Below are 14264 nucleotides of genomic sequence, written 5' to 3' on the forward strand. Positions count from 1 at the left end.
TATATATATTCAGGGGAGGTTTGTGAACTTGGCAAATTTTTGTCAGCTGGACTGTTGACAAGAGATTTATTGCTGATGATGATTTTCTTTCAGTTTTAAGTAAATCAAAACAAACATGTATCAACATTCACAAAGCACCTTGCCGATTTGAAGGCGCTTAAATAGACTAGTCGGATTCACTGCTGTTTTGTCGAGAAGGTGCTTATCGCGCCGCTCGTGACTTTAAATCGTCTTCCGTCAAGCCGTCACGTCGCAGAACTTCGTACGAGGAAAAACCCTTGGAGTAACTATTTATAGCCTACCGAACACGGCGCGTTCAGCAATGACGTCAGTCCACTGGGCAAATCCATCGACTGCCCTCAGAGCGAATATAGCATCCCTTGATTGCCAAATTGGCCTCTGCGTTACTTACACAATTAAGAATGAGACTATCTTGAGCAGCACAGACACAAGAATTATTTTATCAGCAGTACATGTATTTATCATTCAGCCTTTCTCTAAATTTCATCAGAACATTTATTGCACTAATCTTTTTTGCTTATTGAATTTTTAGCCACCTATAGTTCCTGTTTGATATTTATTCATCGCTTTCTCCCCACTAATAACTTACCTGGCCCATGTGAGTCTGGCCTTCGAATAGAGGGTTTGTCTAGTGAAGATATATAGGAGAATTATGACGAGGAGGGATAGGCACTCGGCTGTCAGAGACTGGGCCGACAACAATAGGCATACCCGCTCCCTTCCCTCCCCTTTTCCACCGTCGCCCCAGCTAGACACCAAGTTCTATAATAAGCATTTGACACACTTCCCCACTGGTTACGACACTGTTCTGAGAATTGAGAAGTACGATGAAGAACATTTGATTACATAATGATGAAAACTGTTGTGTGCTAACTTTGTCCAGCTTTGTATAGTATCTGATTGTAGACTTGATCTGCGTGGGACGAGATTCCCCTAATATTCATGGTCACTAACCATCGGTTTGGATTGGAATCATTGTCTTAATTCTAAAGACTGCTGTTTAGTCAAGGTATTCACTAGATTCTAGATGGTAACAGCACATATCTCGGCCGGAAGTGTGACATTAGTTACAAAACAAGAGGAGTGATGATCGCGCCAACAGGCAGCCTTCTGTGCTCCTCTTAATTTGTGGTGTTCCTGACTGTTTTTAATTCCTGTTTTTAATTCCTGGATATTTTTAAAAAGTTATAGATCTACCATCATGTGCATTTAGTTTCGGCGATTAATGTGATAGCTTTGTCCTTGAAGTAAAGAAAAAACAACAACAACAACAACAAACTTCCGGTTGGCAAATAATCATGACGTCAAGTTCTTATTTATTCTCTAGGCTACAGTGAACCTCATTGTTTCTGCTTAATCTGAGGAAGAAGCTCGATCTAAGATTCACGATTTTTTCTACGAGCTTCCCCTAATCTTCATAGTCACTAATCATCGGTTTGAATGGACAGTGTAGAGATATTCACCGAAAGGGAAAATAGAACAACATTCTCCCCAGACACTCTGTTGTTATTTCGACCAATGAACCATGTCTTTATATCTCCCAATGTTATGAGGAAACTAAGAGAAAACAATCTAAATAGGATCCCAAAAACTAAACGGTCAAAGAGAGGAGGGAAAAGAACATTACAATTTGAAATATCTCAGAGAAAAAACCCAGGTCAAACAAAAGGACACCAAACCCAAGCTGACACCGCCCCCAGAGAGACAGCGCGACTCCAAGAGGCGGCCCGGCCTCCCCATTTTTTCTCCCCAGGACCCAGAGCCTTCAATGAGAACAGCACCAGCGCTAGAGAAACCCCCACTCACAATACTCAGCCGACACTCAACCGGCACTCTCCGACCCACAGTGGAGCTACCGCAATCAACACTGTTGCCCAAGCCGAAAGGACATCCCCTTCACCGGATGCCCTGCCGCCACAGGTCTGCAACGCCTGCGGCCGAAAAGAGAGGCTGCTTCTTAACCCGTTCATATGCTGTGCTGACGGCTGCAACGAGAAATTTCATCAATCCTGCAGCGGCATCTCCCGGTACTCCAGGAAGCGCGAATGGCTCTGCAGAACTCACTGCTCACCCCCAGTCCCCGTCGACCAAACACCCCGACAGGAGACCTTTGCCAGACGCGAGTGCAGCGTCTGCAGCAAGATGCTCAGGAAAAACGCCGGCCGGTTCCGCTGCGACGAATTGGGATGCTCAAGCGAGAACCATAAGGACGTTAGGTGCAGCCACATCGGCAGGTTCCACCCCAAGACAAAATGGAGGTGTGCAACCCACTCCTGCAACACGGCCCCAACCGCAATCCCAATCACAAATAACACAGTCAGATCTACCCCCCTACCATCCACCCCACGGCCCAAGGTCAACTGTAAGGGCTGCCGGAAACCAATCCGAGTGAATACCACGCCAGTTGCATGCGCGTCCTGTACCCAGTACTTCCACAAGTCTTGCACGAAACTAACGAGACTGCTCGCAAACGCCGCTGCGGAAGGTATTGTTAGCGGTCGAATAAGCCCAGAGACTTCACACGGTGGTGGGTGGCACAGCGATCGAAACATCTGCCGATGACCCCCAAAAGTGGACCAAAAGTTCGCTCAGCATTATGCAGTGGAACGCCGATGGCATCACAACTAAGGCAAACGAGCTTGGACTTTGCTTGAAGGAGGGTGATTTCGACATCTGCCTCATCCAGGAATCGAAACTAAAACCAAGTAAGACGACACCTAGATTTGAGGGATATTCATCAATCAGGGTGGACAGACGGAGCAAGGACGGAGGTGGAGGTCTCATCTCTTATATCAAGAATACCCTGGTTTTCGAACATGTCCGAGACGCGTCCATCAGAGGAACTGAGCTTTCGATGTTTAAGGTGAGAGTCGGGAAGAGAAAATGGGTCACACTGTGCAACATTTACTGCCCCCCCCCCCCCCCCACGTCAGATCCCACACATCTCAACAATCTACACGTTTGGCAACCGACGAACTCCCAACCACACCCGAGTCTATCATACTAGGTGACTTTAATGCCCACGGTCCCCTTTGGGATCCCTTTCAACCACCGGATGCAAGAGGGGAGAGTCTGCTGAACTGGACACTGGATAGCGACATGACGGTAATGAACGACGGAAGACACACTCGTATCGTCGAGACCTGACGACCATCGCAACCCCAATCCCTCTCCCTCAACCATCAACCGGAGGAAAAAGTACCCCTGATGTCTCTATATGTGGGTCAACATGGAGCGGGAAGCACACCTGGTGCCCAGTAGACGGAATTGGCAGCTCTGACCATGCGCCAATTTCCGTGACCCTTAACACTGAGGTCAGCCATGAATCAGTATTCAAGGGTCAAGTCACCTGGAAATCGTTCGGTGTCGACTGGAAAGCTTTCACCGACGCCGTTGAACTTGACACTGTGACTAGAATGCCGTCGAACAACCACATCCGCAACATGGTGTCTGAATTCCACACTGCCCTGATGGACGCCGGTACCCGTATTGTCGGCACTGTGAAACCAGGCAGGCACACAAAGACATGGGAAACCCCCACAGTTCCAAGAGCAATCCGGAGGCGAAGTAGACTCCGGAAAGAGGTGCGAACCCGCCGCAAAGAATGGCTAGAGGCGTGCCACGTGGCGCAGGAGACGATCAACGATGCTAAGACCGACGCCTGGCGAAAACTGCTCGAGAAAACCACCAACTCACAGGACGACACCAAGATGTGGAAAATCATAAAAAGCCTCAACGGTACCCCTGAGACAAACTCGCCAAATGAAGCAATGTCACACAATGGGCGATTGGTGACATCAAGCAAGCATAAGGCGGACACATTCGCAGACCACTATGCGAACGTCTGCAGTCTAAACATGTCGAAAGAAGACAGAGCCGAAAACTGGCAACTCAAACAGCGACTGAAATACTTACGGAACAACCCAAGGGCAGACCAGCCCGATTTCACTATCGGGGAACTGAGGAATGCCATTGCAAAGATGAAGTCCCGCGGATCACCCGGACCAGACAACATCCCTCCGTCCTTCCTCAAAAACCTGGATCCCAAAGCGCTGAAGAAACTGCTCTCCATCTTCAACATGTCATTTCGCTCAGCTGATGTCCCACAAGTCTGGAAAGACGCCATCATTGTCCCCCTCCTCAAGACCGCCAAACCAGCATCGGAACTAACGTCGTTTAGACCGATCAGCCTCACATCCTGTGTCATCAAAGTTATGGAGAGAATGGTATCTGAACGACTGTACGACATGGCCGAGCGGAACGGCTGGTTCTCCGATCTGCAGGCTGGTTTCAGGAAGGGGAGATGTGTGGAAGACCAAATTCTGAGAATTACGCAGAAAATTTCCGATGGCTTCCAAAAGAAGGAGAAATCGCTACTCGTCCTCCTCGATTTTTCAAAGGCATACGACACGGTCTGGCGAGAACGCCTACTCCTCACCCTCCTGAACAGAGGTATCAAAGATAAATACGTTATATGGCTGAATGACTTCCTTCAAAATCGTCAAGCCAGAGTCCGATTCAATGGAACACTGAGTAATAGCAGGAAAATGAACCAAGGTCCCCCACAAGGTTCGGTCCTGGCACCCATCCTCTTCCTTTTTTATATCGACGAACTGGCGAAACTACTTCCGGACGATCACACAATTTCACTCTACGCTGACGACGTCTCTATCCTCGCTTCATCACGCACAACACGAGACGCCGAAAGTCTGGCACAAAGAGCGGTGGACATCGTTGCTGACTGGAGCAGGCGATGGATCTCACGCTAAACGGCTCAAAGAGCGAGACAACATTATCCACGCTCGCAACATCTGACTCGGAATGGAAGCCGTGCATCACGATAAATAATTCTCAATTAGGTATGAGCCCTACGCAAGACTCCTGGGAGTCACACTCGACCGCAGGCTCACGTTCAGGAAACAGGTTGAGACAGTAATAGCTAAGGCCACACTGAAGATGAGGATGCTCGGCGCTGTAGCGCACTCAAAATGGGGATGGAGGAAAGACGACCAACGCAAGGTCTACCTCACCCATATACAAAGTGTTCTCAACTTTGCGAGCAGCAGCTGGCAACCGTGGCTGAGCAAAACTCTGATAAATAATCTGGAGGTGATTCAAAACAGATGTCTGCGACTGATTACCACCCAAGCCCAGTCCTCACCGATCGAGGCACTTCGAGCTGAAACGGGGGTCCCAAGCATTCAGTCCACCATAAATGCTAACTGTCTCCGATCAAGAGAGAAGGCCCTCCGACTGAACAACGACCACCCTCGACGAATTGCGGCAACGGAACAAGTGCACAGACGCCTAAAAGGACGCAGGGATTTCCGAAAAAGGGCCGAAGACGTCAGCAAAAAGAGCCCACATCTGTTCGACTGCGAGAGGAGGCCCATTACTTACTTCGAAACCAGGCCCTGGGAACGTGGAATCAACCCCGACATCACTTTCCCCCACCTGTACGGCATAAGCAGAAGGAGTGACTCCAGTGGGAAGATTCAAAGCGCTGCTGTTCGTCGAGCACGAGAGCTTGGCGCACAGTACAATATCTACACTGACGGCTCGGCTAGGGCAGGAACAACGGACGGCGGCGCTGGAGTCGTCATCACAACGGGGAACCCGTCCAACCATACCGTTGTCGAGACATTGAGGGAGAAAGGCGCCATATTTACGTGCTCTTTCGAGGAAGAAAGGAGAGCCTTGGAAATGGCCATTGACTGGATTGACAAAGAGTGCGATGCATCCAACTCGGTCGCTATCTTCACCGACAGTCAATCACTATGCATGGCACTAGTGGGAACATCACCATCCTTCGACCAATTGCGACTACGCATAAATAATGCAATACCTCAACCCACGATTCAGTGGATCCCTGGTCACCGCGATATCCTCGGCAACGATCTCGCTGACAGTAATGCCAAACTGGCAACAGCGCTGCCGGGTCCAGGCCACAAAATTACTTATGACAGTGCGTGCGCCCAGATAAAACTAATTACAAAAGACCCCCCTATATGCCACACGCGGACGAAGGAAGTATACAGGGCATTTTCCTTAAAACGAGAGGCTCTTATTATGTCCCGCAGTGACCAGTCATTACTGGCAAAAATCAGGACCGGTCATTTCTCTGGGCTTCGGGCCTACAAAAATAGAATAGACAAAACATCGGACCCAATATGTCCATTGTGCAGCGAGGAGCCCCAAGATTTGGAGCACTGGCTGCAGAGATGCCCTGCCACGGAGGTCCGGCGGTGGCATCTCTTCGGGGAGGATTCAGGGAGGTTGGACTGCCTCACCCGCTACCCAAGGGAGGCGGTGGCCCTGGCGAAGAGCACACTCTTCGGGGCTCCGAACATTTCGAACGGATAGGCTACCACACACACACAGCCTCTCTGGTACAGTATAAATTGACTTTTTGTCTTCATACAGGACCGTTTTATTACATATATTTACAGGTCGAGTGCGCGTCGATAATGTGTGTGGGTGTGTAGAAAGTAAACGTCTTTGGTTAAAGTAGATCTACTGGAGGCCAGGACCAACAGTTTATTGCTTCTCATAGTCAGTTTGTTTTCTAGCATAGACTTTAGTAGTAGTAGTAGTAGTAGTATTTTTTTCTGTGTCGATCAAGAGAGAAAGAGATAGATAGATAGATAGATAGATAGATAGATAGATAGATAGATAGATAGATAGATAGATAGATAGATAGATAGATAGATAGATAGATAGATAGATAAAGAGAGAGAGAGAGAGTATGTGTGTGTGTGTGTGTGTGTGTGTGTGTGTGTGTGTGTGTGTGTGTGTGTGTGTGTGTGTGTGTATGTATGTGTGTGTATGTGTGTGTGAGTGCGTGCGTATGTGTGTTGTGAAAGAAGGAGGTGGGGGGAGGGGGAAAGAGTCGATGTGAATGATGGCAGGTCAGTTCTATATAACCACGAGCCGCCACTGATAATCATACATACGTACGCGCACACACACACACACACACACACACACACACACACACACACACACACACACACACACACACACACACACACACACACACACACACACACACACACATATATATATATATAATATATATATATATATATTATATATATATATATATATATATATATATATATAATATATATATATATATTATATATATATTATATTATATATATATACATATATATAAATAAAATATGTGTATGTGTAAAATATATATTATAATACATTTATCTATATTATATACATTACATTATAATCTCAGTTTTACCTATTGTCATTTTTATTATGCCAGTCATTGTCTTTGTTATTATCTTTTCATCCTCTTTGTTATTACGTTTGTTTATTTTCTGTTAAAATCTTTCTATTTCTCTCAGTTCTTATCTTTGTAAGTGTCTCTGTTATCATCCATGTCATTATCTTTGTTATTTTCTCAGAAACTGTCAACGTCAACGTCACCGTCACTGTCACAGACTGACGTGTTTCGGGTGTCCAGTTGGTCAGTAGGTGACGTCACAGCGGCAACTTGGTTGTCCTGGAAGGGTACTCCAGATAGGGACTTGGTGATCTGCCGAGCTTGATGAAAGGTCACCGCTGGTTCCTGAAGGAGGGGGGAGAGAGGGAGAGGGGTGATAGATAGATAGACATGTATAATATATTATACCGACACACGGACGCAAAAGTACGCACACAGACAGATACGCAGATATGCAGATACACAGATATACAGAAACGCAGACAGATACATAGATAGACATGCAGATGCACTGATACACACATAGACACACCTACAAACACACAGACACACATACAAACACATAGACACACACAGACTGATTCACAGACACGGAGATATGCAGATACACAGATATACAGAAACACAGGCTGACACACAGACATACATGCAGCGACACAGATACATACACAGACACACGCACAGACACAGAACAGACACACAGACACACAGTCATACTCACAGATACACGCACACAGACACGCATACATATATATAAACATACAAACACACAAATAAGCAGATATGCAGAAATGCATGCAGACAGACAGACAGACAGACAGACAGACAGACAGACAGACAGACAGACAGACAGACAGACAGACAGACAGACAGACAGACAAACAAACAGACAGGCAGACAGACAAACAGACAGACAGTCATGAAGATACACAGATGCACAAACTGACACACTGACGGACACACAGACCCACAGACCGACGGCCAGACAGACAGTCAGACAGACAGACAACCCCATGGCACTCAACCATGCAGATATACAGATACACACATAGACACAGACACAGACACAGAGGACACAGGCACACAGATACACTTACACGAGAGAGAGAGAGAGAGAGAGAGAGAGAGAGAGAGAGAGAGAGAGAGAGAGATCACAAGTTCTCAAACATCTCACCGACATATTATTATGTTCCTCGGCGGCGAGATGGAGCTCGAAGGAACAGGACAGCGTCACTTCATCTCCCAGGCTTGGATGGGAAGGGGACGCCTGGAGCCTGTGGTTGGTGATGTCCCCTCTCCTGAGCGACTGGTCAGCTCTGGTCATTGTCGGGACGAAGCCCATGGTGACGGCGAGCAGGACTGTCAAGTAGTGGTTTGTTTTTGGTTAGTACCTTCTGGTTTAAAAAAGAGTAGGGGGCTCTCGTGGCCAAGAGGCTAAGGTGTTCGCCTCCCATTCAAAAGGTCCCAGGTTCGAATCCGGATAGCGATGGAAAATTTTTCATCTCTAAATTGTCTCCTTTTACATCCGTTCCTGCTCTCTAACAATGATCTGTCGTCTGCTTTCTTCTCCACTTTTTGCCCCCCACATAAGATAAGATAAGAGAATATTTTATTATCTCAGAGGGAAATTTTTCTTGTCTGTACAGGGCCGTAAAACCACAGGCAGTTAAACATAAAAAAATATAATCTGTAGCATACATGTCCTTTCGTTCAACAAATTATTAGAACGCGTGAAAAGACAGCGAGCATAGTCCTTTTGTTACATGAAGAGAGATACACACAAATAAGGCCTCAGGACGAGACATGACATTCGTACATTCACTCGAACAGGTTGGCGACTTTCCCTGAACTCTCACTCATGAACTTACGTACTACACATAACAACACACAAGGTTAGTCGCCACACACCTCCCCCCAGCACAGACGTCTCATGGGATCATTGGTAGCGTGTGGGTGGACGCACTTGACGTCCAGCACGTGTCGTGAGTTGTCGGTGGTGAACGGCCTCAGTATCTTACTCTCTCCCATCGGTGCTCCTAACGGTAGGCTTTGGTTCCCGTAGCACCGGAGGGCGGCTGCGTCGTGCTGGTTGCTTTAGATGGGCTGGTTGGGTAGGGTCTACCTGTGTAGGCTTTAGGCGATCTACTGAGATGCGTTCCGTGCGGCCTCCGATGTCCAGAAGGAAGGTCTTTTCTCCCGGGGCGAGGACAACGTAAGGACCTGTGTATGGTCTTTGAAATGAACCTTTCACGGTATCTGTGTGGATGTAAACATACTTCGCTGTTAACAAAGATGGTGGGAAGAATGTGACTGGGTCACTGTGGTGGATAGCCGGTCTAGGCCTAGTGAACTGTGCTTCAGCTCGAAAAGTTGTCAAAAAATCTGTTGCTGACCAAGTAGATGCTTCAGAGGGTAAAAGATCGCCTGGAACGGTCAGTGGCTCGCCATAGACCAGTTCTGCTGATGAATATCCCAGGTCATCTTTGGGAGCGGTTCGTAGCCCAAGGTGTACCCAAAGAAGTTCTTCCACCCAGTTGTTACCAGTGAGTCTGGCCTTCAATGCCGTTTTAAGTGAACGATGGAACCTTTCGATCATTCTGTACTCGACTGCTGAGCTGCTGCTAAGGCTGCAAAATCCATGCCGAGTGAGACTGCATTAGTTGTGATCACAGCACGTGAGAGATAATCGGCAACAATGTTTGTCTTCCCGGATATGTGCCTGATGTCAGTGCTGAATTCCGAGATAGCAGACAGCTGTCTTTGCTGCCGGGCTGACCACAAGTCTGTAGTTTTTGACATTGCAGAGACCAACGGTTTGTGATCGGTGTAGATAATAAATTGCCTACCTTCCACCATGTACCGGAAATGGCGTATCGCAAGGTGTACACCTAAAAGCTCTCTATCAAAGGTGCTGTATTTCATTTCCGGCTTACGTAGTGGCCGGCTGAAAAAGGCGAGAGGCTCCCAACGATCATTCTTGTATTGCTCGAGGACAGCACCGACTGCCACATCAGATGCATCACAAATGAGAGCGATTGAGCAGTCTGCGCACGGATGAACCAGAATAGATGCGTTTGCCAAGGCTTGTTTACCTGAAAGGAATGCCTGGTTCATTTTATCGGTCCAACTTAGAGCATGACGAGGCTTCTCTGTTTTCAGAGCGTGGTAAAGAGGGTGCAAAATCGCAGCGATGTTGGGAATGAAACGATGGTAAAAATTCAGTACACCCAGAAACTCCTTCAGCGCTTTGACTGTATTTGGCTTAGGAAACTCTTTAACGGCGTCAACCCTAGAGGGCATAGGTGATGAACCTGATGCAGAAACCGGATGTCCTAAAAAATCAAGTGATGTAACGCCAAAAAGACATTTTTTTCCAGTTTAATCACCAATCCATGGTGCCGCAACAGCTGAAAAACTGCGTTGAGGCCGTCGACGTGAGACTGGGCTGATGAACTAGCAACTAGGATATCGTCCTGATATACAAATGCACAATCTAGGTCCTGAAGCACTGTATCCATCAGTCGCTGAAATGTTTGTGCTGCATTCTTTAACCCGAATGGCATCCTCAAGAATTCCCACAAACCAAAGGGTGTGATCACTACCGTTTTAGATACGTCCTCGGGCGCCATGAGGATCTGATGATATCCTCGAACAAGATCAATTTTAGAGAAAATGGTCTTACCAGTTAGACGAGCAGAAAAGTTCTGAATATGGGGTATGGGGTAACGATCTGGGACTGTAGCATCGTTCAACTTGCGGTAATCTCCACATGGGCGGAACCTCCGTCGTTTTTAGACACAACATGCAGAGGCGATGCCCAGGGGCTGTTTGATTTCCGTATTATGCCCATGTTCTCCATCTCAAGGAACTCCTTCTTTGCAGACGCGAGTTTGTCTGGTGCCAGACGATGAGCACGAGAAAAAAACGGTCGATCTTTGGTGGGAATAAAGTGTTGCACACCATGCTTGACATCGGCTGAGGAAAAAGTAGGCTTTAAGAGTTCGGGATACTCGTTGAGAATCTTGAGGAATCTATTGCTTGATGGTTCTATGAGTGCCAGATCTGGGCCAGTTGAAATGGAACTGACCGAGCAAGAGATATGCGAGAAGGTTTCTGCCTCAATTAGACGGTGTCCTCGAACATCAACTAATAAATAATGTTGCCGGAGGAAATCAGCCCCCAGTAAGGGTCGCTTAACATTGGCTGATATCAAACGTGCTTTAAACACACGGTCACCGAAATGAAGTGGTATAACTTTGGATCCATAGGTCGCTATTGTTGTTCCGTTGGCTGCTTGCATGGGTAGACCTGTCGCACCTGTCGTTCTTTCCGCCCATGACGCTGGTGTCACAGAGACTTGGGCACCTGTGTCTATCAGGAAACGTTGTTTAGACTTAATGTCCGTGACAAACAGCTGAGTCACTTAACAATCTGTCGTCGGTGTCGTAAGAGTTGTTGTTGAGCAACATTGCGGACCAACAGTCGGATCTTCTACTTCTACTGCTGGCCGGCTCTCCCGTTTCCCTGATTCTTTTTGTGTTGGAAATTCTTAAAGTGCTTGCATGGACTGCTGCAGCGTCTTGCGTTAGATCCAAATTTTCGATGGAACCAGCAAATAGCATAAGCTTCGGAAAGGTCTGAAACAGAATCGATAGGTCGCACCGCTGTATAGACTTTCAAATTTGGCGAAAGGGAGTTGTACAGGTTATCCATTTCTTTCGCTAATGCGCGGTAATCTGTTCTGTGGTGGGAGTTCGCCAGAGGAGCTCTAATAGGTTCTGGCAGCAACTGTAAAAAATTATGGCGAAAAAGAAACCACGGTTTGTGTTCTCCCAACAAAGCTAGCATTTTTTCCATCATCTCGGAGGGCCTGTTATCGCCCAGTTCTTTTATGCTCAATAAGGCTGCTGCTTTTTCTTCCTCTGATAAACCATAGGCCTCTATAAGGAAAGACTTGAGTGTGTCGTATTTTTCACTTGAAGGAGGTGAGGAAATTATGGATAGGGATCTTGCTGCTGTAGCTGCATCAAGTGCCGCTGCGACGTAGTAGTATTTTGTCTCGTCAGTTGTGATCCCACGCAAAGCAAATTGGGCCTCTGTTTGTGCGAACCACGCTGAAGGACAAGAAATCCAGAACGTAGGAAGTTTTGAGTGCTACAGTTTCGATTGCCATGATTGTGAGAAACGTATCGCCTTTACTAGATTCTAGGTTATGCCAAATTAAATCTAGATCTCTAGACAACGTTACCTTAGATCACGTCGGGGTCACCAATGTAGCATACATGTCCTTTCGTTCAACAAATTATTAGAACGCGTGGAAAAACAGCGAGCATAATCCTATTGTCACATGAAGCGAAATACACACACCGAAGGCCTCAGGACAAGACATGACATTCGTAGGCCTACATTCACTCGAACAAGTTGGCGACTTTCCCTGAACTCTCACTCATGAACTCACGTACTACACATAACAACACACAAGGTTAGTCGCCACAAATTATATATTGCTCTCATTAAAATTCAATATGAAAAGAGAAGAACAACTGACAAAATGTACAAATCTCATCAGAAGGATCATTCAATTTAATTAGAATACCTGTAGAGTTATAATTATAGATATATACTAGAAAGAGCAATACCTATTGATGCATATTCTGACAATAACCTTATGCTTAGAAGGTAAATTTTTAAAAATATCTTTCTTTCTTTGCTTTTAGAGGTATACGTCTACCCGTGCATGATCTTACTATTTGCGAGGAAATGGGTTGTGACGGGTCGTTTATAATGCTAGTTATCTTATTTTATGCTTGTTTTGTTATACGTTTCATCAGTTCATTCATCCCCTCCTCTGACCTCGTGATTCTTTCTGCAGCCTTTCTACTGCTACTCCCTATCTCTTTCCTAATGTTGTCTTTCAGCCACCCCCCAGACCTTTTGGTATGAAACATCTACACCTAGCCTTTTCGGACAAGGGCGAAAAATATTTTTGCGCGCAGATTTGAATGACATCCTTTTTCAACATGGTTGAGCCCAGCCCCATTGACATCTCTGGGTCCTAGCTTATCTGAGTGAAAATGTGCTTCGCCGTTTGATCGGTTGGAGAGGTACTAAAATACCTCGCTGTCTACGACTGACCTGCCAGATCCCCAGACCGCATTGTGTGTGGGTTTTTTGTGGGGGTATGTTAAAGACAAAGTTTATGTTCCACCACTTCCAGCTAATATCGATAACATGACAGATCAAATGGCAGCTACAATCAACACGGTGACCGTACTGCTACTCCTTGGCTCCTTCTTAATGTTATCTTTCAGCCACACCACTGATTTTCTGGTAGGAAAGATCTACACCTAGCGTTCTCGGACAAGGGTAAAAAATCTCGGAGGTCCCGAGTGCAAATTGCGCACGTTGAAGATCCCTTGGTGGTCTAAAATCGATAAGAGCAGGCTTCGGCTGACAACCGGGCAACATTCAAAATGTCCTACCAATCTAAAATGTTTAATATGTCCCGTGCGCTGATATGACCTTATGCAGTTACGAGCGCCGTAAAACACTTACCCATAAAAAAAGAAAAATAAAACACGATGGCCTGAGATATGAGGCGCGTTTGGGAGGAATTCTCATATCGGCTTGATGTTGTCTTTGCTGCTGGCGGTGGCCACATTGAGCACTTGTAAAACTTGAAGGTATGTACAAAAAATATGTCCAAACTGGAGTTTTCTGTTGGTTTTCGTTTTTGAAATATATTTTGATGATTTTGGCGTATTCTTTTTGAATCTCCCCCTATTTTAACGTGCTCGCAGCTGCATAAGGCCATATGTTTGTTTTAGTAGAGGTTTTACGGTGCTCGCAACTGCATAAGGTCATATGAGCGCCAAGGGGTAGATGTCAACAGAGAAGTACGTACAGGGAATCAGATTTACTCTGCTCACCGCTCTAGCTTCAACAGCACAAAGGTCTGCATCGATTATCAAGGGTGGGGTGGGGGTGGGGGGGGGGGGGG

General features: G+C 46.5%; 2 protein-coding genes across 2 annotated transcripts in view; both read right to left on the reverse strand.

Moving 5' to 3' along the window:
- Positions 1 to 8623, reverse strand: part of LOC101859510 — a gene marked incomplete at its 5' end in the record, with an annotated part of 38045 nt that extends 29422 nt beyond the window's left edge. The window contains 2 exon segments of the mRNA XM_013087830.1: positions 7488 to 7609; positions 8439 to 8623. Coding sequence (XP_012943284.1) covers positions 7488 to 7609; positions 8439 to 8623 — 307 coding nt within the window.
- A 655-nt stretch (positions 8624 to 9278) lies between these two features.
- On the reverse strand, positions 9279 to 9860 carry LOC106013070. Its single transcript, XM_013087827.1, has one exon. It carries the CDS (start codon positions 9858 to 9860, stop codon positions 9279 to 9281), a length of 582 nt encoding a protein of 193 aa, XP_012943281.1.
- Between the last annotated feature and the right edge of the window lie 4404 nt (positions 9861 to 14264).

This window comes from Aplysia californica, unplaced genomic scaffold, assembly GCF_000002075.1.
Source record: "Aplysia californica isolate F4 #8 unplaced genomic scaffold, AplCal3.0 scaffold00644, whole genome shotgun sequence".
NCBI classification, from domain to species: Eukaryota; Metazoa; Mollusca; class Gastropoda; order Aplysiida; family Aplysiidae; genus Aplysia; species Aplysia californica.